Source organism: Pecten maximus, chromosome 4 (genome assembly GCF_902652985.1).
Source record: "Pecten maximus chromosome 4, xPecMax1.1, whole genome shotgun sequence".
Lineage (NCBI taxonomy): Eukaryota > Metazoa > Mollusca > Bivalvia > Pectinida > Pectinidae > Pecten > Pecten maximus.
Genome location: NC_047018.1, coordinates 17,423,016 through 17,450,101, shown reverse-complemented (window position 1 = coordinate 17,450,101; position 27,086 = coordinate 17,423,016). Strand labels below are relative to the sequence as shown.

The following is a 27,086-nucleotide window of genomic DNA, read 5'->3' as shown; positions in this document are numbered from 1 at the left end:
CTATCGTATGTTAAACATTTATTGTGTAAAACCACTATCGAATGGTAAACATTTATCTTGTAAAACCACTATCGAATGTTAAACATTTATCGTGTAAAACCACTATCGAATGTTAAACATTTACCGTGTAAAGTATCTCACTGGCTCTTTAAGGCACACATTTTGCATTGTCTTTTTGAGTTTTTTGTTTTGTTTTGTTGTTTTGGGTTTTTTGTTTTGTTTTGTTGTTTTGGGTTGGGTTTTTTTCATATCTTTTTTTTCCTATGTTGACGCCATACTTAAACTCTTTTATATACTTATTTTTAAGCTGTGTCCAAATAGTTATGAATTTTGCATCTTGTACCATCGAGTAAAAAGCAAAAAGAAATGTACCTCCCCTGGAGATCGAACCTTTGACCGGAAGGTTCTCAGTCCACTGCTCCGTTCGATCGGAGGGGATTAATTAATTGATAACCCGACACAGATCTTGACGTAAAAATAGATATAAACAAATGTAAATAACCACGAACTGATATTATTCAGTTATTTTATTATTATGACATCAACATGTAGATGATATAAGATTTTTTTTTTCAATGTATAATTACCCTCTTACAATTTCACACAATTATTTCGGAACGCTGTGGTACATCTAGGAGCAGACAGGGTAGGTTTACTATACACTGTGTATATTAATCGTTATACGTTTGTTCACGCACGTGTAAATACACATACACTTACGTGTATACATACATGTTTATCAATCATGAATGACACAAAATATCAATAAGTACAACTGTAAATATCATTTTTCACCACTACCATCACTTATAAATGTAGTTTCAACCTTTGACCTCTGACCGTTGATATGAATTTATTACTGAGTATCGTCCAAATCTGTGGTGAGTTATAGGACGGCAGCTAAACTGCTGATCTTAGTCGTATATATGATATTAAAAAACTGATGGATTTTAATACAGCATTTCTATTATTAAGAACTAAATGAAAGTATCTGAAACATAATTTCATACCCAGCCCTTCAATTGTTCCTTCTCTCTGTCGTTCCACTTATGACTCAATCTTTCACTATCCTCTGTACTTATTCTTCCAATTCTCCTTATTTCCCTCTTTAACGCATGGAACGATAGGTGGCAGTTTTACTTTTCCAAGTGAACACGTGGTGGAGCCACTGTCTTCCGATACTTCCGGCCTTTTTGTATTTTGAGAATTTTGTTTTGTTGTTGTATCCAACAAACATGTCGTACCCACTATTGACGGCAGTTTGAAAAGACTTTTCTCATTTTTCTGGTCATAATCTTTTGATTTCAGTTCATTTTCAACAAGTTTTGGTAGTTTTAAGGACAATGACGTGTTCTTGGTTAAATTGCTTTTTTGTTGTATTTTCTTTGCTGCAGCTCTAAAACCTGGTCGATATTCTGTTTTATCTAAATATGTCAGCCTCGATTCCAGATTCTTATTTTCTCTCGGGGTGATGATATTGGAACAGTGTGCACCAACCACGACTTCGCTGACCTTTACATTAGAACGTTGTGCGCTTTCACCGTCACTAGGCGCGCCTTTCAGGGGAGGTAATTCATATGCAATCTTCCTTGGTTTAGCACCACACTCGCGCAGATTTTTCCCACACGGTATGATGATTTTTGTATTATTTTTGTCTTTTTTCCTAGCGCGCTTTTTTGTATTGTTGTTGAAGTCTGGAATAAACGCAACACAACATTATTTTGAAATAACTTATTGTTAAAAGTTTACAACAACATTTTACCTAAAATATCCCCGGTATACAATGTACAAAATGTACTTTAAATGTCAACAGAAGAATATACCGCGTATAGATCAATTACGTAGCGTCAAACTGGAACTGTAGCCATGATGGACCGGTCGAGTTTATTCATCATTTCTTCTTTCTTAAACTAACAGGCATAACTGTTGAAAAAATGGAAATCAATGGAGGATCTACAGGTATCTACAGACATAGGAAAGGGAGAAAACTGATATCATGTCAGGGTGTGTTGAATCCGTCAGTAAAGTTTCGAGAGAAAAAAATAGGAAGGAAACTATAAGTGTTGTCCAAACAAGGTTCGGATTACAGATATAGGAAAAGAAAGCATAACTGATATTATAGAAACAACTACTATAGCACAACCGGGAGGCTCCAGCTAAGCGCCAACATACCGTAACACATCCTAACACAGCCTAACACATCGTAACACATCCTAACACAGCCTAACACATCCTAACACATCCTAACACAGCCTAACACATCCTAACACAGCCTAACACAGCCTAACACATCCTAACACAGCCTAACACATCCTAACACAGCGTAACACATCCTAACATAGCGTAACACATCCTAACACAGCCTGACACATCCTAACACATCCTAACACATCCTAACACAGCCTAACACATCCTAACACAGCCTAACACATCCTAACACAGCCTAACACAGCCTAACATAGCGTAACACATCCTAACACAGCATAACACATCGTAACACAGCCTGACACCGCGTAAAACATTTTGTGATTTACCTCGTCTTTGGATGCTGATCTGAGACGTTTTCAGTAGAGTTGACCAGAAGTTGCCGTCCGGACACTCCAAAGCATTGCCTTCAAGACCACTTCTTGAAGAGGAAATTTGGACCGCTCCGTCGTATGCTTGCCCGCATCGCTCATCCTCTGGCGACGTGTGTGCTACCAATATACTTTTGCGATACTGAGGGGAGTATGATTTCGGCGGACCTATATACGTCTTACCTGGGCTATACGTCATATTCGTATAGTGATCTACCTCATTAGTTGCATTCACGTACATATTGCTATGTTCGTCCGTACACATAGTTCCGTGTCCGTCCGTGCATATTTCCATGTCCGTCCATATTTGGCGATCTTGACACCAATGAAAAATCGAACACTGACACTCTCCATCAAGTGGTAGCTATGGAATGAACAATGTACCACCTTGACGTCATAATGATTATGACGTCATTTGTTTGTGACAATAAATGATAACAATCAAGTAAGGGAAAAACGGTAAACTTATAAATTGAGGCGGCTAACAATAAAGATAATATTTCAAAGAAAATTTATCAACAGATGCAAAATGTAATCCTAATTTGGAGACTCGTCGGCTATGTCCGAACAAAGTCAAAAACGAAAGCAGGCCCAGGCTTCGTCAACGATCCTTAACTTAATGAAATGTTCTAAAGGGAAGCATTACAGAGTTAATGGGGAATTATTGATTAAGTGAACCTTCCTTAAATTCTGTCAGTAAGGAATATTGATGGAGCTAACTCCTGAAATTGGAGATCTACATGTATACAAGAATGGAACGACAAGGAAAACGTAAAATATTAGTTTATGATACTTCTTACGGAACTAGATAAAGAAACAAGGCCCTACTCTATCTCACGACGAAACAAGGCCCTACTCTATCACATAAAGAAACAAGGCCCTACTCTATCTCACGACGAAACAAGGCCCTACTCTATCTCACGACGAAACAAGGCCCTACTCTATCTCACGACGAAACAAGGCCCTACTCTATCTCACGAAGAAACAAGGCCCTACTCTATCACATGAAGAAACAACGCCCTACTCTATCTCATGAAGAAACAACGCCCTACTCTATCACATAAAGAAACAAAGCCCTACTCTATCTCATGAAGAAACAAAGCCCTACTCTATCTCACGAAGAAACAAGGCCCTACTCTATCACATGAAGAAACAACGCCCTACTCTATCTCATGAAGAAACAACGCCCTACTCTATCACATAAAGAAACAAAGCCCTACTCTATCTCACGAAGAAACAAGGCCCTACTCTATCACACGAAGAAACAAGGCCCTACTCTATCTCATGAAGAAACAATGCCCTACTCTATCACACGACGAAACAAGGCCCTACTCTATCAAATGAAGAAACAAGGCCCTGCTCTATCTCACGAAGAAACAATGCCCTACTCTATCTCACGAAGAAATAAGGCCCTACTCCATCAAATGAAGAAACAGGGTCCTACTCGATCTCATGAAGAAATAATTTCTCCGGTGGACCCAATGTGTATAAATCCGGAGTCTGTCGTAAAGGATTTATAAAATGTGTAAAAGGAATGGAGATATCCAACGACAGCATCACCAATAGCGAAGTTAGGATACCATCTCACTTAAAACAAGCACGGTAACAGCTGATCAAAAAAAGGCTCAGATGACCGCGATTTTTCAAAAGAGGGGCACATGCTGGTAATTACAGACCAGTTAGTTTGATATCCATTACATGCAGAATATTGTAAACTGTAAAAAGAAGTAATTTCACTGAACGTGTAAACGTGGACATATAGAGGATATTTCAAAAATTTGCGCTGAACAGGTTTGGTGAGGAGACCAGATCTGACAACGATATTCTAGCTGGCTCCTCACGAGACTTATATATAAAGACCTTAAAACAGACACTTGAGTAAAATGTTTACATGTACGTTTGATAAAACCGAGCATTCGCATGGACTTGGTAACAGTATGCCTAATATGTGTGTTAAAACTCATTGTAGAGGACAACCATACACCAAGATCTTTCACGCACGTTTCATTCTTCAGGTTCTCTCCATTCATACTATAACTAAAATCGATACATTTTTGTTTGTTTGTAAAAATGACCTGGCAGCACTTTTTCACATTTTACTTTTACAATTAAACAGGAAAGAAACGGGAGTTCCCCGGGGATCTATAATAGGGCCAACTTTGTTGATACTCTTTGTAGCGGTGATTTGAATATATCTTCTAAGGACAACTTAGAAAATTGCCAAAGCTGCACAGCACTTGCTGGTAAGGTCCATATGAAGGTAGTTTGTAGTTAGCCAGGACAGACCTGAAGGAGTCCAGCTCAGAGATGGTATCATATTGGTGACACAGCCTGATGCAGCTCCTCTCTAGATGTCCCCATTGGAAGGTTTTTGTCTGGTGTATATGGGTTCCAGCCAGTGACTGGCTGGCTGTATATTTTAGTGATGGTCTTACTAGTGTAATGTATGCTGCTGATTTAACTTTCCAGGTACAGGATGACAAGTTGCACCTTAGGAAGCCTAAAGTTTTGTTAGCTTTGTTGGTGATCGATTGTATGTGCTTGTTCCAATTTATATCAGAGTCGATGGTAATCCATAGATACTTTCCGGAAGCTAGATTTCTAAAAATAATCACCATGTAATGAATATTTAAACTTAAAAGGGGTTTTCTTCTTAACGATATCAATGATAGCACACTTCTTGGCATTAAATTTCATCTGCCATTTCTCCTCCCAAATTTTAAATCATTCTCCAGTTTCTTACAGTCTTGCAGCGAAGGCAGTAGACAATCATCTGCAAATAATTCGATATCACAGAAAAAAAGAATTTACAACATCATTTATAAAGATAAGAAAAAAGAAGTGAGCCGACCACTGTCCCCTTGGATACCCCAGAGATGACGGGCGCTTTATCTGAACAGGAAAATCCAAAAGAAAATTACTTCTGGATTATATACCATAAAATCTAAGTTTATATAGTAGTCTGGAGTGTGAATTTTTTTAAAAATGAGAAGTCGAACAGAGCCATATCAATTTGTGGATTTTTATCAAGGTTCTTAGCAAAGTCATCAATAGTTTGAATTAATTGTTTCAGTAGAGAGTTTAGATCTGAAGCCATGTTTAAGATTGGTAAGAATGTTGTGAGGCTCAAAGTAAGAAATTGTGTTAATTTAAATGCTTATATGTTCAAGAAGTGTTAATGTGATAGAAGTAAGCGACACAGGTTTGTAATTCTCGTCAGATTGTTTTAAACCTGGTACTACATTTACTTCACGCCAGTCAGATAGTATAGTACCAGAATCTATGGAAGTTTGGGAAAGATAATATAAGTAAGGACTGTAAAGATTCAGTAGCCAGATCCTTGAGGGCTCTAACTGGTATACTGTCTGGGCTATTTATGTACCTGTATTTTCTTTAGGAGTCTGAGAACACCTGTCTCACTTAAGTTGGTGAGAGACATTGTTGAAAATGTAGATGAGCTCAGGTCTGGTAAATCTGAAAGATTTTATTTGGTGACAACTAACTGTGACAACTGACTGACACTGCTTGTACAATATGTGTGTCTTGCTTTCGGGATCAGAGTTACTACGGGTGATACTATCTGTAGAGTTTCTTTTGGGGGAATGTTGTTTGTATCCATCTTTGTACTTTTAATTAAACTCCAAAATTTATTTGGTTTTTCTTTGGGCTGTTTGCTGATAATTTCGTACAGGTACTTACGGTATGTCCCCTGGTAGGTTAGGCCTTACTGTTATTTCCATTTTGTTCGTGTTTAGTCATCAAATCACATCTGTATAACTTTAAGTATATGTTCAGATCGTTGTCCATATAAAATTCAAACAAAGATATATTAGTGTTTATGTTGTGACATTACTCCAAAATTTGTCCAGGCGTATTTTGAAACTGAATAAATGTGGGGCTTGAACTACAGTTTCTGGTAAAGGGTTTCAGCTGTCCACAATATCAATTCTTATTTCTTGATTTTCCAAGGCTAATATTAAGTGAATGTCCCCGGTCCTTCTCGATCGTTTCCTTCGATAAAAATTACTGTTGTTCTCAGACCATCAACATTCTTATATAAATGTAAATAGTTTGAACTATTCTTCCTTTCCTAACCTCACTGTTTGTATTTGTTCGGGTGGAATTTTAGCAGCCAGGTAGGCTATCCGACCATTCTTGTAAGTTGTCCAGGTCCCGCTGAAGATCTCCATATTTACCCTGTGGCCTTTATACAATTTCGTATCGTCAGCAAACAGCGGGGCGTTGGTATCGACGACATCTGGCAGGTGATTGTAATTTTTGTAATTACAAAAGTGCTAATAAAGTTGGATTTAATTACATAAGATATTTAGCCAGTAAGTTGAAATGAATTATATCAGATACCTAGCCAGTTAGGGAGTTGTCTGTATATATAAAACTTGTTGTAATTAGTACAACCCTTTTCGACCAATCACATTTCTGATAACATCTACCGGAACATCAGAATTCCCATAGTGCTTTGCGTACATAGTTTTGATATGGCGCCGAGTGCTGAGGTAAAATGAATCTAAGGCCGGATAAATATTGAATTTACACTTTATTTTGAACTTTAAGTTTAAGATTTTGCTACAGAGCGCCAGCACATTTTATTTCTCGTGTGTGAACATTTCTTAGAGGTGTGTTATTACGGTAATTATTTCAATATATCTATTTATTTCGTGTTGTCATGCATGCTGCTTGGGCCTGTCATTCCTTCGACAAACTAGAAAAAAAACAACTTTTCAGACTTGAAGTATTTCAACAACTGTCTTTATTTAATGTTTTAGTTTGAATTAATATCTTGTATTATTGAGTCGGTTGCCCTACTACACTTTAAAGAAGTCATTAGAAACACATTAATTATGTGTGATTACATGCCTACTTGTGTCTTGTCAGTAATCACATGGGTTCGTTACAAATGATTTATTGAACTGTTTCAGGGCATCCAGTTGACTCTTGACTTTTAGCAATTTCAGAAGTCAAATCACTAATTCTGAGAAATCTGAAGGGTCAAAACATAAGTCAAATAGACATGTCCCTTCAAAACCAAGAGTCAGATCTCAATTTGGAGAGTCAAAAACATACTCTCAAGGGTCTACTGGATGCCCTGTGTTTGGTAAAAGGATAAACTAACACAAGTTGCACATGGAAGAAACAAGAACATGTAATACTACATTAATTTATAGCAAGGTACATTTTGTAACCATGTACTGCATGTTATTTGTGTTAATGATGTAAACATTCCCATTTTGGGCTATAAACATCAACCTCCTCATTAAAACACTATATAATAGTACTGTAAGTATTCATTTCAACCTAGTAATGAAGGCCAGGATAAAAAGTCCCAAAACAGACAAAACGTTTAAATAATATATCTATATATGTTTACAGAGTCAAGAAATGTTATCCCTTATTTAACATTCATTATATTATTATGACAATCTAGATCTGATGTCAGTTATATATATTTTTGTATGTATTGGAAGATATTAACTTTTGCACTAATTGTAGAATTTCAATTACATCATTGACCAAAATTAAGCATTGTATTTTATGTTGAATATAATTGATTTGTATACTCTTGTGAGTCATTATCGTCATCTTACAAGTGATATAATATAAAAGCCAGCCTCATTTTATGTATCGCAGGGATGAAAATATTCACAAAAATTGTCTGTATGAAGCTTCACTCTAAGATTGATCACTTAATCCTGCTGAACAGATTATCGATTATAAATTTCAATAATCGATTATTTGAAAAAAACACCAAAAAAACACCATTTTCAGCTTGCCAGTGATTTTGTATTCTGTCCCTTTGTATGTTTTAACATCTTGCATAGATGTTAAAACATAAAGATGATAGAAGGATTTTTATAGCAATATTAATGTATTTCTTTTCTTTTATAATCAAACATAGTTTTACATTATAATAATGAGGCATACATGGGTAAATACCAAACTAATTAATATAAGGTAACCAATCAATTATAGTCTCAAAGATGTTCTTCCAGTACACTGTATACACACTATCATATATTGAGAACAAGAAAACTTCAGCCACGGCAATTAACACAACATATTATTTTTCAACAAACTGTTCTGATTATAATCGACTAATTAGTAATTTGAGTGTAACCGATAATCGATTATGGAACTCCCAATAGATTCCAAACACTACTCTTAGAGGCGAATATAGTCTGTGTTATAAACACTTGTGACTCTTGGGTAGGTTGTGATTGGAAGTTCAGTTATCAATTTTGGTATCTAATTTCATCACCCAGTATACCTTTTGAATTTAAGTCGATTCATCATGTAAATATATGTGACCAAACTTAAGGCATAGCACTGCACTGACTAACCTGCACACTCGGAACTGATGTTGGCTGCAATCTAATTAAAATCTAGATGGTAATTCTCACTACGTTACATGAACATCTAACAACATCCTATATGGGGTCACGTTCTGATGACCTTTGAGATATGTGTATTTCATATAAGGGCGAATCGTTAATTTGGCGATGTCACCGAAGCAAACCATTTCGTCACAGTATGCATCTGAAGAAAACCATTTCAGCACACTGTGTATATGCCTTCTGGGACGAAATGACTTGAAACAAATTGACACATTATGAAAGCTATGCACTCTAGTCATGCTAATTCAGGACACATAAAATTCACTTCCAATATCCTGGAAGTAGTCATTTGATCGGCTAATCCAAAAGGTCACCCTGACGTGACCCCTGATGGGATGTTGTTAGATGTTCATGTAACATAGTGAGAATGACCATCTATATTTTAATTAGATTGTGTTGGCTGTGTCATATTTTTTTTAAAGTTATATACATTTACGTGATGTGAATCAATTCGTAATACATGTATATATGTAGTGTAAGATAATGAGTATGCACTTATTAATTATATACTAACAAGTTTTTTTATTTTCAACTTTTTCAGAACAACATGGATGATAAAGCACAAAGAAACACCATTGTATTCAATGCCTGTAAAAGTGAAGTGTTCACACCCAGCAATGGACTAAAGACTCTCAACAGGCGACTACGATCAACATGGAAGATTGTAAGGTATGTGTAAAAAATACAGAACTTCCACAATAAAGCCTCATCATAGTCATGTGCTTTCTAAGATGAAAAAAATATATATAATCACACCAACATATATTTTTTGTAAACAATATTTACTCATTAATCAAGTGATTCTTTTTAAGTACAATGTGAAAGAAAAACAAACAAAAACTTCCAGCTCATATATATGATATATCAATATTATTTTGTGTTGTCCATATATATAGTGGTTTATGGAAAAATCTACCCCCAACCAAAAGTGTGATAATGATAGTGACATAAATTATGCACATTTTGTCGAAATTGGACACTTGAATAGGTAACAAACGATTTGCAGACAGATTTCTTATCTAAAGACAGATGCAACAGTGATTTTTTTTATCTGAATAGTCCTTGAAGTGAACAGAATGTACTTTAGATAAAATCTGAAACAAATATCCAGTAACTTTCTGTAAATGTTTTAGTTCATCAAAGTAAAGAAACATAAATTGCTGAAATATTTTAAATTACATGAAATGTAACTCCAGGAGTTCAAAATTGGTTTTGAAACAATTTCAGCAACAAAGAAGAAGTGACACTAGACAGACTAGCTGGGGCAAGCATGTTTGTGCTATGTGGTAGCCGAGAAAAATTCACTGGAGGAGAGGTATATAATAGAGAATTCCTGGTGAATTTATTGAATCATTGAGAAAAGAGCAGATAAAATTGAAATGAAAGCATCCAGTATTGATTATGATTGTTATGTACCGTTAATTTTCTAAGTATATGTATTTTAATGTACTTGTACATGGTGTCAACTAAGTAAATTACAGAATTGAAAGACAGGCTCATATAGTTTATGTGTACAGTGTGATTAATTGCAAACAGTTTAAATGGGCATTCCGGATCCTTCATTTGGACAGCAGAAACGTTAACATGCAAAATTTCTATTGATAATATCTATATCCGAACAAGGTTTATATGCGTGTTTGTGCCAACTAGTAAATAATGACAAATCGTACACAAATATTGTCTGTCTTTGCGGTAATTAGTGATACTTAGGGGCGAATTTAATAAAGAATTTCTAGGATTTTACACTTGAAGAACTTTGGTTTATCTTGAGAGTAAAACTGCTGTATTAATTTAAACATAATAACTTTACTACTCTGGGAAAAATACATATTTTTCTTTAAGTTCCATTTTGAAGACCTAAACTTTATTCAAATGGAGGAATGCCCCTTGAATAGGTTGGTGATTTTAACCCAATATTGTAATTCAAGATGTAAATGGAGTTTAGTAATTTTGATGTAGCTTCATGAGTGAAAACCTCCTGTGATTGAAGGACTCTGTTGATGCTGAATGACAAAAATCCAGACAAGATTACCAACTACATGCACTACAGCGAACTATGAAGTGCTAATACTAACAGGCTGTAGCTATATAAATGGTTTTCATGTCAATCAAAGAAAAATAAAGCTTCACATGACTGGAATGTGAACTATTGAAAAATAACTACCTTCGGGATATTTTGCAATGTAATTTTAATTTCTGATACATAAGAGGTGAAACTTTAGCAGTTCCTAAATGTTTCTGTTGGTCTGTCTGTATATAAATTAAAACATATATAAGGCTTTAACTGAAGCATTTCATAATACCAGGAAGAGACTAGATATCCAATTATATTCATCAAAATTAAAGATATACATCTTAGTACAAGGAGTAGAGTTAGTATTACACTAATACAAGTACATTATTGACATTTGGCTATGTGTTTAGCTCTATATCCATCATATTAGTATTGTCCCCAGTGATGTATATTAAAGGACATTAGTAAGATTCTGTATTTTTGTTTGTATTATTTTCTTTCAGTTTGATGTGATGAAGAAATACATGCAGAATGGCGGTAGTCTTCTTGTTATGTTAGGAGAGGGAGGAGAGTCCAGGTTTGACACAAACATCAACTTCCTCTTAGAAGAGTTTGGTGTTATGATAAATACAGGTGAGTTTAGCCATGTGTACTCATGGTCTGAAGGTCACCTAAATGTTTGTTTGTTATGATGAATTTTCTTGCTAGATAGAAGAATGTAGGTTCTTTAAATTTGGGTAGTAAATGTAAATTTTTGTAAACAATTTATATTTTTACAAACATTATATTTTTACCACTTTTAGACAATCATTAATGCAACAACAAATCACTGTTAAAATGTTTTATTGCAATCAGTAAAAAGTAGATAGAAGTAAAATGCTGCATTTGTTTAATCCTCCCCTGACACTACTGTTGTTTCTACACAGACTTTATGGTACAGGATCTAACACATCCTGCTGTATATGAAAGGAAATAAAAATAAATCCTTCAGAACTGTTTAATGGAAATCAGAACAGTTCTTGTGCTGGAAGGTCTAGACAGAGTAGGGAAATATAAACTTATTGATAATGAGTGACACATTAATTTTGACTATTTTCTGTTTTAGATTCTGTTGTAAGAACATCATATTACAAATATTTCCATCCGAAAGAAGCCTTAATAGCCAATGGAGTACTTAACAGGTATGTTGGTGAAGTTTTATTGTGGAAATGTAATTTGCAATTTTTTTCTAGTTCAGAATAGATAATACATTGTAGTTCTTGATTGCAATTTGTTGTTGTTTAATTAAACAAATTCATTCATAATAGACAGAGCTTAATATATATTGTTCTGTCCATATTTGAACGTATTTACAATAAAATTTTTGTTTGCTATTTGCAGTTCTTTTAACACTCTGAAGTGTACCTCATGCGATCAAAAATGTCAATATATGATTTTGATTGAATGCTATAATTTGCGATGTTTCTCTATGCTTAGAGCTGTCAGTCATGCTGCAGGGAAAACATTTTCTGCGACAGAAGATGAAGAAAACAATGCACAGTAAGTGAATAGATCCATTTTGCCTCTAGATATCCATTCCTACTATCATTGACTTCATTGGACTATCTAGTAGTGTCCAGGTTGTTCAGGAAAATACTTTCCTCTAAATAGCCTGGTTAATGAAAAAAAGAAGCTATGTTTGAGTGAATGATGCAATGATATCAAAAGAGAGACTTCTATGTAACATTAGTTTTTGTGGAAAGTTTACACCACTGAGTCCTGGACAAGATTCCAGTAGCTGGACTGCCAGTAATTTTTCATTTCATCAATGGCTTTATCAAAGATCTAAAGTTATATTTAATTTTGATAGAAAGTTTTGTTTTCATTCAGTAAGACCTTATTGATATAAAAACAACATTAAGTTCATAGTGTATATATAAAGCGATACCAGACTGGGCATACTTTTTTTTTGAAACCAGAGTGACATGAAATTTGATTAGGGATATATTTTTCACTTTGTTCCATACAATACGCAAGTTGTAATTTGCTTGGGCAGTGGCCAACTTCAAATTACAGTCAACTTCGATAGAGAGAAACTTTGGCATAATAATAGATGTTTGCGATACAGCAATACATCATTTTCATAAAGAAATTGTTGAGAATAGAAGAAAAAAAATCATAGTGAGCTTATGCCATGATGTGGTGTACATCGTCGTTCTGACATCAGCTTTTCCAATATAACAATTTCTTCTCGATAAATAAAAGGCTCACAGTACTGATAGTATGCATGTAGCATGCTGGAATGAAGGGCTACCATGTTTGTTTAAAAAATGACCTTGACCTACATTAAAGGTCACAGGGGTCAAATATGCTAAAAATTTTAAACTTGTCACATGTTATGGTAAAATGTCACAGAGTTAGTTCCATTGCATAATCTTGACATACATTCATGGTCACAGGAATGCTAAATCTTGAAACAACTTCTCAATAACCAAAAGGACCAGAGAACTGATATGGGGATTGTAGGTTGCTGGGGTGAATGGCTACCAAGTTTGTTTAATGAATGACCTTGACCTTCATTCAAACAATGATTTCTTGATGACCGAGAGAAACAGAGACCTGATATTGGGCAAATATGCTGGAATGAAGGGCTGCACAATTTATTTAAATGAATTAACCTAGTCTACTTTGATGTTTGAATAGAGTAGTATACTGCATAAATTACTTAAATGATCTTCAAAGTTGCAACAGAAGCAGGTGAGGTGAGTGATACAGGCTCATTGGGCCTCTTGTTTTGGGCAAGATTATCATATGTATATTTATCTTTAAACATGTGTTGTGTTACAGAGCACTGTCGTTTCTGTACCCCTATGGAGCCACCTTAAATGTAATGAAGCCATCTGTAGCAGTCCTCTCCACTGGAAGTGTTTCTTTTCCTCTCAACAGGCCAGTGTGTAGCCTCTACCATTCCAAGGTAAGTTGCCATGATAGTATATATCATTTGCATTAGTGAAAGTGTTCAGTGGTAATGCTGTACTCTGTATTTTGGAAATGTTTTTCCCCATATAATATTTTTGTCTGTTAGGTTTTTGCAAAATTAGCCTTTTCAGTATTTAAAAAAATAGACACTTTCACCTATAAATATATTTATTAATATGTAATGAATCTATTGGTGGATATACTGGAATCTTCATGAATGTCTGTCTATTACAAAATGTTTGTTGAAAACAAACTGTGAATTCTTTCATATGTATTTGAAACTAACTAAATATTGGTATGAATAAAAATTAAAAAATATATTTGATTGATAGATTCTTGATGTAAATTATGCATTCACCATCTATTGTTTTACTTTAATTGGTGAAAATGTGTTTGATGTAAATAATAAAATTTTTGTCAACTAATAGTTTTACTCTATATAACTGTCGCTGTGAAATATGAACAGCAAAAAGTGTTTTAAATGTTGTGTTTTTATTCTAGGGAAATGGAAAGCTTGCAGTTGTAGGTTCAACTCACATATTCAGTGATGGATACTTGGATAAAGAAGAGAACACAAAAATCTTGGTAAGTTGTGTAGTACTGTTGAACCTAAAATAGCTCATGTTGATGGATGTATAAGAGAATCTAATGTTATATAATTTAATGGTGTATTGCTCTCGAGAAAAAGAGAAAGTAGTCTTGACTTGGGAGGGGAAGCAAAAAAAATATAGCCCTGTAGGGGGAGCGGGGAGTGGATCCCAGTAGATTTGGTTTGCTTTGTTTAACGTCCTGTCAACAATTATGGTCATTTTAAGGCACCCAGCAGGACACCCCAACTAGGCTACACAGGAGCGAACCAGTTATTCCACTTCCAAAATGCTAAGCTTAAAGCAGGAGTAGTAACTACAAAGTTTAAAGACTCTGGTATGTCTTGGCCATGAGACAGAACCCAAGGCCTTCCTCACAGGAAGGAACGCTCACCTGAAGACCAGAAAGAAGATTAAAACAAAGAATATCCCAAATTTAGTCACCTCTTAAGAATCCTGCAATGGGGGCAGCATGTACAATTATTACACACTAGCATGAAGCTTTTTTTTTTATGCTTTTCAGGATGTGCTGATTCGATTCCTGACGACGGATGACATTCGACTTAACCCAATAGATGCAGAGGATCCAGAGGTTAGTCTTTGATTTTGATCTTTTGACACTCATCATCTCAATGACAATTGATTTAATATTTGCAGATTGACAGGTTTATTCTAACGCCGCCTATCTCAAGCAATGGCATTGTGGTAGTGTTTGCATCATATCATATTCATATTGTACTTCATGTAAAAACTTGCCCCTTTTGTAGCAAATGAATCAAAAGAGTGTTATGTGCAATCTACTTGAACTGCCTACAGGCAATTTTTCACCTGTACCAGCATATCATGTGTGTCATGATTTTGTTTCATTTGCAAAATTCCTGAAAGTAGATTGCACATGTCAAAAGGAGGCATTAATTGTTCTGTGTTAAGTTAGCTTTTGATTTCGATGAAATCACATGGACATATGTACATTTTGTTCAGATACATGGCAAGTTGGCAACCATGTTTTCTGGTAAACACGATTTTCAGGGATTGAAAGTTAAACCAGGTCACTTTTAAACAATATTCCTGTAATTCTTTTTGTTGTTGCTGTCATTGATCTGAATAAGTATTGTCACTGCTTTTGTTTCTGCAGTGAAGAAATTCAAGAATGCCACAATAGTTCTATGTTGTCAAAAACATTTTCGATTGAAGACACACCTATATGTTATAAAAACACTTAGTGGATCATTAGCACGGAAGTCTGTTGTCCATCTGTCAATCCATTGTTTTTCCATTAATAATCATTACCGTAATTTTCAGCATGTTGCCAACTTAGGATGATAACCAGCAGGAAGAAATATGTAACATTTAGTTTAAATAATTTGAGATAATCCATGCTGGCAGATTTCTCAGGTTATATACTGATTTAATGTACTACAAAAGAAAGGATTAATATATTTTTGGCATTCATTATTTGTTTCCGAAGTAAAGTCCATTGATAATTAACAAGTGTAAATTCTTGTACATTATTACAAATAGTGTTTTAATCACCTGAATAGAGATAAAATTGTGTAAATAATACTGTTATATTTAAACAAAGGAGTTAATCACCACAAATGTTACCAGTGAGTTTGATACCTATCTTTTTTTAGCCGAATAAATATTAAAAAAATATCAAACTCCAGGGTGACAACGTTTGGTTGTTAATTCCTTCTGTTTATATGTATGTATTTCATTCATTGTCCTGCATATATTGGTTATTCATGCTCAAGTGCAGCATCCCACTGAACAACCTGAAACTGATTTTGGTTGGTTTCTTTTTCTGTTTAATCTAGTGTAACAGTTATATTTACATGCATCCAGCATTCATGTGCACACTAGGAAAAAAAACAAAAACAACACACATAGTCTGCATGTGTATATAAAATGCAGATAGCCCCCTCACCAGATAGTCTGCAAAAAGCATTGCCAGAAGGATAAAATGGTTATAGATATAGGCTGTAGGGTACACAGAGAAATTATGGTAGTGATGAAAAGTCTATAGCTATATAATATTGCTTTAATAGTGACTTTCTAATCTTTTTTACTTCTTACCAGATATCTGACTACAACATGTTACCAGATGTGGCAAGATTAGCTGGAGACTTAAAGACATGTTTACAGGAGAGTGATGACGTTCCAAGGGACATCACGTCGTTATTTGACAATTCACTTTTTAAACTGGACACAAGTCTTGTTCCAAAAGCCATTAAGTAGGTATTCTCGACACGTTTTGTTTTTTGTTTATTTTTGTCCTACTTTTCTGGTTCTATTGAGCTGTAAAAGCTAATATTAATGCTGGCTTCAAAGTTATCCAAGTTTTTCATTAAGATCCATTAGATAAAAAATTGGATATCTCAACACAGCCATCAATCATTTGATCGAATTACTAGTTAGTTTTGAGAATCAGGCATGCTGGAAAACCTAACCTGGAGTATAGTCTATAGTTGGTTTATAGTTTATGTTTACTATTCAATGTTGTTATTTTCTTTTATTTACTGGAGTTTTATTATTATTTTCTTTGTATATAGCTGGGGATAGGAGGTTGAAATCAAAGATTTTGAGAAATTGATATAAGTTTACTTAGAAATTAGTTGCAACTTTGTTAATTAATTCTTGGGAATTAAGTGATATTTGGGGAGTAAATATGTGATGTTAGGTAAATTTGATGAATTTCTATACATATACTATCTGTTTGACTTGTTCATTTCACTTCTGACCCAGAGTTTAGTTATTAGGTCAGCTGAGAATGAATTCTCAAGTCTTATTGTCTTTTGTCCGTCATTCAGCGCTGTGTGTTGTCCCATAGACATTGTCGACTTCTCGGAAACCTCTGAACCAATTTGAAGAAAACTTTGTAGAAGCCTTCCATGGCTAAAGTCAACCAAATGTGTGAATTATATGGCGACTTTAACAGTGCTACCTGATCACTGAAGCATATTCTGTAGATACCCAATAGGACACCCCACCCAACAGGCGAGCAAGTTGTCCCACACCAAAAATACTGAGTGCTAAGCAAAAGTAGCAGTATCATTTTTATAGACTCTGGTATTTCTCTGCCTAGGGACAGAACCCACAACCCTCCCTCACAGGGGTGAATGCTCAACTAGAGGCAAAAAGTGAGGCATTTAGGGGAAGGGGATTAAACTTAACCTTAGCCAATAAGGGAAATTACATTTTTGAGCATCATTTGTTGGATTGCATTGGAAATAATTCAGACTTGGTTGGAATTATTTAATAGCATTGGATAGCAGTTTGATGGTATGCACATATTGGCCCTGAATGACCTCCAACCTGGCAAGGTGCAGAAAATTCAGAAATTTTAACAAATTTTAGAGTTTAAAGCTTACCATGCCATACATTTAAAAAAAAAAATGAATGAAAGAATAATAATATCTGTATTAAAATTATTATCATTTATCTTTTTTTTTTCACAGTGCTTTTACAGAGTTACATACGAAACACGAGCCTTTAACATTAATCACCCCCTCATTTGAAACTCCATTACCTCCGCTTAACCCTGCAGTGAGTATAGCAATTCTGTTTTTACAAGTTATCTTTGATGCAGTATCATGTAAAATCTCATAGTATATCCAGAGTTTTTGCTGGTAACTCCATAGCTTTTAAATTTAGTTAACATATAAGATTTGTTTGAATAAATTGGACCATTAATTACAATTAAGATCAAAATAAATTGTGGATATTGACATCATCAAATAACAGAATATAGGTTACAGTGTCATTCCTGTAAGAGCTATTAACTCTTTGTGTAATTACTGGTTTAAAATTTCACAACTTTCAATACTTTCATTCTAATTTCTTTGATTTCCAGGTGTTTCCTCCCACTTTCCGAGAATGCCCACCTCCCTGTTTGGATCTCTTTGATTTAGATGAACAGTTCTCATCAGAAAAAGTCAGACTGGCTCAGCAAACAAACAAATGTAAGACCAGACATATCTATTTTATAGAAATCTTCAGAAGGCACAAGTTTTGTTTTGTAGCTTGTGCTGCGGGGGTTATCATCCTAGCTGAAATTATTTTTTCTTGCATTCAAAGCTAAAGGTAAAGTATATAAAGTAAAATATATTCAAAAGTTCAAATCGTTGACCAAACTCCTGAAGACCTAAAAAATACCTTTCATGAAGTGTGCCGAGTTCATACCAGATACCACAGTAATAAAGCGTATCTTTACATACTTGGACTTATAGTTAGGATTACAGGAACCATTAAACCAGCATAAGGGTACGTAGTGTATACAGAGGAGCCCACTTATTTGCATATCGGTTATTTGAATATCTCGCTTATTTGCATAAAATTCTCAGGTCCCGATTTTTTTCTTCTTTATCTTTGTATTTCAATCCCGTGTATTTGCATCGACTAAAACACCGACTCCCGCTTATATGCATATAAAAATTCCAAAAAATCGAAATTTTTTAATTGATTTTAGGGTATTTTTGTGATTTTCCCGTAATAAAAGTTTTATGAAATGTGTTTTAACTTACATTATTGATTCGACACAATGTACAACGTTATCTTATCATAGGTTCACACTTCGTCATTACAGGTTACGTTCGATGCATCGATATCGACATTGTTATTATTTAGACTATATCAGTAGCAATGTGCAGAAGAATTACTGAATAAAATATCTATATGCCTCATCTTTTGATGAGATTTGTTTATTTAATATAGCATCGATCCAAACCTGTGTTCTGTGCACTTGAACACTCGCTGAGGCAGGTTGCGATCGCCATGATTGTTTACTAGGCGCGTTGCATTGTGGGGGCATATGTGTAATGAACGACAACTTTTTCTGTGTGTGCGCCATTTTCCAAAACAAACCCAAACGACAATACACATGTCACGGTCATTTAAGACAGTCTATTGCTTCAGCAGTTCATCATCTATGATCAAACAACTAATATACTCATAGCAGGAACACCACACATCTCGAGACGATAATGAATGTTAATTGAAACGATGACATTGTACATCGTAGTGCCAACCCACGCGTGTATGACCGATATCGGACCCAGAGACTCGGAGTGACAAGTAGTAAACGATGAAGTGTATGCAAATATTTGTACATTTACAAAGAATAACAACCCATGTATTTCGTATTTACTCTTATATTTTAAATAATGTATTTTTTTAAAATATATTTTTAATGCAAATAACGTAAACAATCATATAGCGCCCATTTTGAGTACCTACCTGACGATCTACATAGTGTATAAGAGGGGCCAAAACCCAACTCCGCCTATACGAATACTCCGGTTATTTGCATATTTTGTCATGGAAAAAGGGCTATGCAAATAAGCGGGTTGCTCTGTATATGTTTCTATCACAATACGCTGTGTTATTCCACTCTCAGGCCATTGTATGAATGTGATGACTGTTGGATATACATATGTAATATTCCACTAGTGGAATATAACCTTCCAGTCATTTGATTGGTCAAGAATTCAAACTTTGACCCGAGCTACAATTGTTATAAATGTCATCAGTAATCGAATGACATCACATAATTGGGTCCCACCGTCACCCGTTCACCTTATTTGCATACGCGAAAGAAGACTTGGCGACATTTCCCTTTGATTCAAGTCAATATTATTGTGGAAGAAACAGGTTACACGACTTGTGATTTTTAGATATGGAATGTATTTCACACTTGCTAAAGCTCATGTCTTTTGTAATTTAAAAAAAATAACTTACTCAAGTCAAATAAATTCCATATCCATCAACCACTCGTGTAACCTCTATATATCCAATGTACCCATCTGCTGTGTTAAAATCTTCAAAGACCCTTGTTTTGATCCCAGAGTTCACCAGTGTGCTTTATGTCCACAGGTACAGACGATGACCTGGAGTATTATGTGCGGGAGTGTGGAGACATACTGGGAGTAACAACACGACTACCTGCTGACGCACGTGATGCCAAACACATTCTGGAGTACATATTCGCTCAAGTTGTAGAATTTAAGAAACTTAACCAGGTACAAATTGTTTCTGCTTCAGTCTTTAAATTAGGGGATTATTTACATTACTGTTACATTAAAAAAAAATCATAATCATTGTGTTTTCATTGAAAACATCAAGATCTTTAATTTGGCTTTTGATTCTTCAGTTCTAAGGAAAATCTTTTTGATTTGTTGAAAATATTTGAAAACCTAAAAGTTTTGAAATGGTTTACTGAATGGATAAATAAAAGGACTTTATTCCGAGAAAGATAATTTGAAATGTTCTTTTTTTTTACTTGTTACTAATGTTAGTGTCAGAGGAAAGGAATAAAGTAATATCATCAAAACAAAGAGATATCTTGAATGAACAACTTTTGGACAGATTCTCGCTTGCCAATGACTTGAATATCAGTTATAAAGAAATCCTGTTGATATCCTTGAAACAGAAAAGAAATAATACTTTCTCTAAGAATCTTATAAACATGTTAATATATATACACAGTGTAATGAAAATGAAGTATATAAGCTTGGCATTATCTGTGACACTGAGATGTGAACTTTGTTCCAGGATCAGGACTATGACCATGACACAGCACAGTATGGAGGAGATGGTGCAGGCACAGACGCACTTGTTCTTTAACGTCCGATCTGATACAAGACTTAGTATTTCTTAACTGACAGGTAGATCTGCAGGCAAAGCATTCAGGATCCCACAAAATACAGTGCTCTTGAGTTGTGAAATAACTAACTGTGATAATAACATTTTACAAAAGACTTGTTGGAACTGGAATGGAATCATCACTGGACCGATATTGACGTCAAAGACATTGAAAATACATTATTGACCAATTCACTTCTTTTATCAGTAGTTTTGATAGACTTGTGTTGATCCTTGTGAATTCTTCTAGTTGAAAACTAAGTTTCTGTAATATGGAGCCACCAGGCATTAAAAATAATTTACAAGTTTACAGTTTCATTTTCAAAGTACTTGACCACTGGACAAATTTGGAACTTGTTCTTTTTTGCTTGACATATCCTATAATTCATGTTTAGTGCATATTGAAAAATGTCAAGAGTATGGATATAAATTCTACCCCTGAGTGCTGGTTAGTGAAGTCATGCACCTCTGTGGTTCAGAGTGACTGATGGTGATATACCATTGCATATGTACCTTGTATTTCTCATAGACAATAATACATTGATTAAATTAGTGCAAGGTTTCTGTGATTTCAGTTTTTGGAATATGTCACATAATGTGGCCTAAATAATACTTGTTACAATCATATGGATTCCATTATGGCATACTGAGAAAGTTTATGATATCATGCTGTGTAGGTCAGTAATGGTTATATGACATGAAATGATTCCTATTCTATTTTCAAATTATTGCAAATTACCAGGGTATAACAACTTTAATGGTTTGTAATTAAGGCCCCTGTGTATGGGTAATTAACAGTGATCATTGTGTTGGTCACCTGCCTGTCCATCACTGGTTTATAATTAAGGCCCCTGTGTATGGGTAATTAACAATGATCATTGTGTTGGTCACCTGCCTGTCCATCACTGGTTTGTAATTAAGGCCCCTGTGTATGGGTAATTAACAATGATCATTGTGTTGGTCACCTGCCTGTCCATCACTGGTTTATAATTAAGGCCCCTGTGTATGGGTAATTAACAATGATCATTGTGTTGGTCACCTGCCTGTCCATCACTGGTTTATAATTAAGGCCCCTGTGTATGGGTAATTAACAGTGATCATTGTGTTGGTAACCTGCCTGTCCATCACTGGTTTATAATTAAGGCCCCTGTGTATGGGTAATTAACAGTGATCATTGTGTTGGTAACCTGCCTGTCCATCACTGGTTTATAATTAAGGCCCCTGTGTATGGGTAATTAACAGTGATCATGGTGTTGGTCACCTGCCTGTCCATCACTGGTTTGTAATTAAGGCCCCTGTGTATGGGTAATTAACAGTGATCATTGTGTTGGTCACCTGCCTGTCCATCACTGGTTTGTATGGTCTCTTGTCTTTCTGTCACATTGCCAGCTATCCACTTGTCTGTTCTTCAACTTGTTTGTTTGTCACTCATCCTTCCGTCCAATTGTCCATCCATCCACTTATTCAATTCAGCTCGGAATCCAGTAGTCTAAATATTTCTGATTTATGAATAGGATTAGTCTGACAGTAGTTATAAGTTCATGAAATCAGGGCTATGTTGTAAATGGTATCAAAATACATTGTACAAGTATACCGTTAATAGATTCATGTTTAGTTTTGCTGGTTAGCGGTCATACATACAAAAATGGTATTGCTACAGGCATAATTCCAATAATATTCAAGACAGTCATTGATGATGTCAAGGTTGCTGTTACTAAAAATAGAACATAATTAAATACTAGGTGTTTTTGTCAAATACAATGCATGGCCCTTTTAGATCCAGGTAATTGTTAATTTTGATGGTGAATATATTGTATATCCTGCATTACAGAAGTATCGCCATTTATTACCGAGTTGATGAACACTAAGGTGGCCATAGGTCCTCTCTTCTGATTAGATACGACCTAAATTAATCTGTTCTTTGTTTTTACATGCTTGTAAATTACTCTAGTGGAAATTACGTGATAAAAGATAACAGATTTTCTAATCTGTTGGTCTGCTGTTGTTTAAAATGTACAGTTAATAGGTTTTAAATGGTACATTTATTGCGAGTAGGTATACCAATGCATGAATATTGCCAATAATTCAAAATTTAAACTAATCTTGGTAATTACATGGTATTAGTGTAGGACATTGGGCTCAGACCTGACTGTTCTTGTTTCGCTGAACACCTGTTATATTGTAATCTAAATAAGTTCATTGTCTTGATTCATTCTTGTATGTGCCATTCAAAATTCATTACTTGCATTACCAGTGTTTTTTAGCTGAATTAACCAAATATGTAAGTTAATAAAAAACATGTGCAAAGCATTTCTGGAAAAAACTAATTTACAATAAAAAATGATTTGCTCTCTTGGAGTGAAGAAATTGGAGACTAGACAAACAACATATCATGTATATTTTGTAAATCTACATCATGTTTTATGTGAAATAATTGTACATTTAAGAATTTGTGAAAATTCTGTAAATAGAAAAATATTTATGAACTTTTTGTTTTGTTTTTATTTTGAGTATCATATGTCAGGAAGCTTTACAGTTGAAGTTGTTTCCAGTCGTACAGGTCTAGGGAATGTGCTTGTTTATGGTTTATGTGTTAAATTATCAAATCACTTAACTTACATCATTGTCATCTGTGCCAAGTGCATTTAACGTACAAACAACTCTTGCCATTTATAAGCATGTGTGCACCGAGAAAAGGCATTAAAACAGCAATTTCAATTGGCTCATGGAGACAAAAAAAAATCAACTAGGAATATTGAATGTATGGCATGAAGTCTGTGATTGACTCAAAGTTACATGTGATCGAAAATATCTGGATCGGATAATGTAGGCCCATTTTGTTTCATCGTGAGAGGAGATATTTAAGAAGGGGAAGTAACTGTATGTGGAGCATTGAAGCATGCTTTCATAATTCAAACTTTCACAACACATAAGTAAAGGTAGGTTGGTAGACAACTGTAGACTGGCATGAATATTGTATTAGAAAACGACTAAACCAAGAGGATCCAGTCTTTGACAGGTAGCCGAAGGCCCATAACTCTTGACAAATTAAAGGACATGGTATCTCCAATTATAGATAGGTGATACGTATAAACTGGGGATAGAATAATGCATGGTTTGAAACACTGGCCATAACTACAAAATTAAGCTGTTCACACAATCCTATTCTGATATATGAGAAACTGGCGTAGATGGGGATGTGATAAGGAAGGATAAGGCAAAGCCCTTGTTAGCATTTGTTTCACATTGCTGTCCTTTGCGGTAAATAGTATTCTCATTTTATCGGTGAACGTACAGGAAATTAATTCTTAATTAGCTTAAGTTTTCAAAACATTAACCGAAAGACGATAAAGTCAAATACATTGTTGCCGTGAATGCACAATGTAGTTAAAAACAAACCGTGAAATGCAAATTAACGATCTGCCAAGCAGTAATACAAGGCAAGAATAACCGATAACGACACCGGAAGAACAATATTGAGATAACTTGCAATTTGATTGCTAACCAGTTGTGTTCGTATTCGCTCTGTAGGAAGAACCTGTAACCCATTGGTCAAATATGATTATGATTCGCGAGTAAAAGGTGAACATTGATAATCGTATTAATCAGATTAGCAGCAATATCTTCCTTCCAAAGGCACGAAGATAAAGAAACGACGGAAATTGAACTGACCAAGGTAAGCTGCCCCAGGGGTCAGGGCTCGTCCAGCCATCTTATATTATGGACAAATTTGACCGATTAGTGCTTTTTTTCCTTATCAAATAATTGTCTTGTCATTTTAATCATCATAATGTCGTTCCTCAAGTAAAATGGCGTTGAAAGAAATTGACAACCTGTAAAATACCACACATTCCATGAGAAGGTGAGTTCCTCAGGTGTCGCCGTGGGCGGGGCCCCAACAGGTGATTACACCCTTATTTATACTATTTGATATTTTATAATGACCATACATTATTTGATTCTACTTAACTATTATTTTACGATACAAGTTTGCATGTAAACAATAATCACTGACAATTATATTGTGACAGATCTGTAAACGAAGAGTTGTTTCCCTTTAGACGTGAGTAATGTAGGTCTTGTTTACATCATGATCAGCTGCTGTGAAGATTGTTGTGTTTTTTTTTAGCTCACCTGGTTGGAAGGACCAAGGTGAGCATATGCTATACCGTGGCATTCGTACGTCTGTTCTGTCATCTGTATGTCAACAATTTCTTCCCACAGATTGAAATTTAAACTAATTTGAAACTTGTACAAATGATGGGGCTTACGTATACCCCAGAAATATATAAAGAAATATTTTTGGAAAAAACCTTCAGTCTTCAAAGTAATAGAATTACTGAACACAAATAGTCTTAAAGAATTGAATTTGCTAGGAAGATTTATCAAAGAAGCTTTTAGTTGCAGAATTGTGTAAATATACTCGGTTTGTGTAGGTGTTGAGTTTTGATGTAACACGTTATTGCATAATAGTGTGCTTATACATTGTTGAACCTCCAGGTGTCCGTCTGTCGTGTTTACCAAATGGTATTATCTGATACTTTTTTTCCATGTCTCTCTGACTGACTGTTATAAAAGTTCTCCTAGAATCCTTATTCTGTAACAGTGTATTATAATTAGTATCAATTCTGTGATTGGGCGCAGCCCTTGTAAGATTAAGTGGTTACAATGTATTTTTTTGCTGATGTTGCCAGTAGACAATATGGTTGATTAATATTCCTCATAATATAGTTCATATGTCGGTAAATCGGTTTCCGTATTTAATTATAATAAGTCAATTACGTTTTGTAATTTTATTATAATACATGTTGTATTCATATATATATATATACATATATAAATACATGTATATTAATTTATGTACTGATGGGTCATAGACCTAAAGTCAATAAATGAATTGAATTGAATTGATATAATTAGGGGACAGGGCCTGTAGGGGGCAATGCAATTTGGCTATATTGCTATAAATGACATCATTTTCTCTAAATTTGACTGGAAGCATCCCTAAAGGTAGTGGAGATTTGTACAAATGGTGGGGCTGACCCTTCCTGGATGCTAATAAGGATAAAAGTGAGCAATTTCACTATTTATAAGCATTAAATTGCATTCTTTTGAAAGTTTTTGTCTTGGGGATTTAGGACTGTTAATATGCCCTATTCTCAACTGAAATTATTTCAAAGCCAAACTCACAAAATTTGTAGTTTACTTTTGGAAAAATCTGTCCCAATTCACCAATTTTCTTCACAAAATAAGAGTGACAAATTTAAGACACCACATCCCAAACTAGTGAAAAAAACCCTGGGTCTTTTAATCTCACGGAATTGAGACAAATTGAATATTACATGCGTATCAGAGATACAGGTGCCCATCACTCTGTCTGTTCTGCCATCCGTCTGGCCATTCACAAATTGAATTCCTGTCTGTTCACTTTAATTCAGCATTCATTAACCGATTTACATGAAGGTCAAGATGTTCTTTTCACAAAAATACATACTTAGGTCAAAGTTCAAGGTCATTAGGCCAAAAGGTCAAGGTCCATTTTGGTATCTTTTCAGTTTTTTGGGTTCGTTATAAAACATAAAATAATTTTTTCAATTAACACTGATTCATTTACATTATGCTTAATCAACCCACCCTTAAAATGGACAGATTAGCGAGTTATCTCCCTTGATTCATCTAATATGACAAGCTAGATGTTCAACAAGTTTTAAATTGTTTTTTTTATGTATTTTTGAGTAAAAATGAATGAAATGAAGCTTAATCAAGCATGAATAAGCACGTTTTCAAAAAAATAACATTTTTCAACCCTTATAAGGTAGCAGTGTACAGTAAAAATGCCCGATTCTGAAAAATATGGCACATGTTTTAGATATGTAAACATTGCCAGTTAACCCTACATATT

At 34.8% G+C, this 27,086-nt stretch overlaps 3 protein-coding genes across 6 annotated transcripts in view; 2 read left to right on the top strand and 1 right to left on the bottom strand.

The window, feature by feature from the left end:
- Window positions 1-276: 276 nt before the first annotated feature.
- LOC117325391 lies at window positions 277-2,949 on the bottom strand. Its single transcript, XM_033881566.1, has 2 exons — window positions 2,535-2,949; window positions 277-1,694 (listed from the first exon to the last, which is right to left on the bottom strand). Exons 1-2 carry the CDS (start codon window positions 2,869-2,871, stop codon window positions 1,066-1,068), a joined length of 966 nt encoding a protein of 321 aa, XP_033737457.1. The 5' UTR covers window positions 2,872-2,949; the 3' UTR covers window positions 277-1,065.
- A 4,122-nt stretch (window positions 2,950-7,071) lies between these two features.
- On the top strand, window positions 7,072-22,887 carry LOC117325390 (intraflagellar transport protein 52 homolog). Of its 4 annotated transcripts, none has more exons than XM_033881563.1 (14): window positions 7,072-7,210; window positions 9,528-9,655; window positions 10,214-10,301; window positions 11,504-11,633; window positions 12,106-12,181; window positions 12,477-12,539; window positions 13,827-13,953; window positions 14,460-14,543; window positions 15,069-15,137; window positions 16,625-16,779; window positions 18,004-18,091; window positions 18,399-18,507; window positions 20,417-20,562; window positions 21,095-22,887. In XM_033881563.1, the coding sequence occupies exons 2-14, from the start codon at window positions 9,534-9,536 to the stop codon at window positions 21,164-21,166; spliced, it is 1,329 nt and encodes a 442-aa protein (XP_033737454.1). In that variant the 5' UTR covers window positions 7,072-7,210; window positions 9,528-9,533; the 3' UTR covers window positions 21,167-22,887. The 4 variants fall into 4 exon arrangements, with proteins under 4 accessions (XP_033737454.1, XP_033737455.1, XP_033737456.1 ...); XM_033881564.1 differs by having other exon boundaries at window positions 7,072-7,223; XM_033881565.1 differs by having other exon boundaries at window positions 7,078-7,090.
- A 1,817-nt stretch (window positions 22,888-24,704) lies between these two features.
- LOC117325389 (multiple PDZ domain protein-like) overlaps window positions 24,705-27,086 on the top strand; it is a 227,647-nt gene continuing 225,265 nt past the window's right edge. Inside the window, 1 exon segment of the mRNA XM_033881561.1 lies at window positions 24,705-24,860. The gene's annotated coding sequence lies outside the window, so the exon portion shown is untranslated.

What these genes read in the sequence shown, in the direction of transcription:
- LOC117325391 (XM_033881566.1), bottom strand. Translation starts at nt 2,871, where the DNA reads ATGGAAATATGCACGGACGGACACGGAACTATGTGTACGGACGAACAT. An exon ending in GATCAGCATCCAAAGACGAG is followed by an intron (nt 1,695 to 2,534) that starts GTAAATCACAAA and finishes CGTTTATTCCAG; the next exon opens with ACTTCAACAACAATACAAAA.
- LOC117325390 (XM_033881562.1), top strand. Translation starts at nt 7,719, where the DNA reads ATGGAAGAAACAAGAACATGTAATACTACATTAATTTATAGCAAG. An exon ending in AAAAATTCACTGGAGGAGAG is followed by an intron (nt 10,302 to 11,503) that starts GTATATAATAGA and finishes ATTTTCTTTCAG; the next exon opens with TTTGATGTGATGAAGAAATA. An exon ending in TAGATGCAGAGGATCCAGAG is followed by an intron (nt 15,138 to 16,624) that starts GTTAGTCTTTGA and finishes ACTTCTTACCAG; the next exon opens with ATATCTGACTACAACATGTT.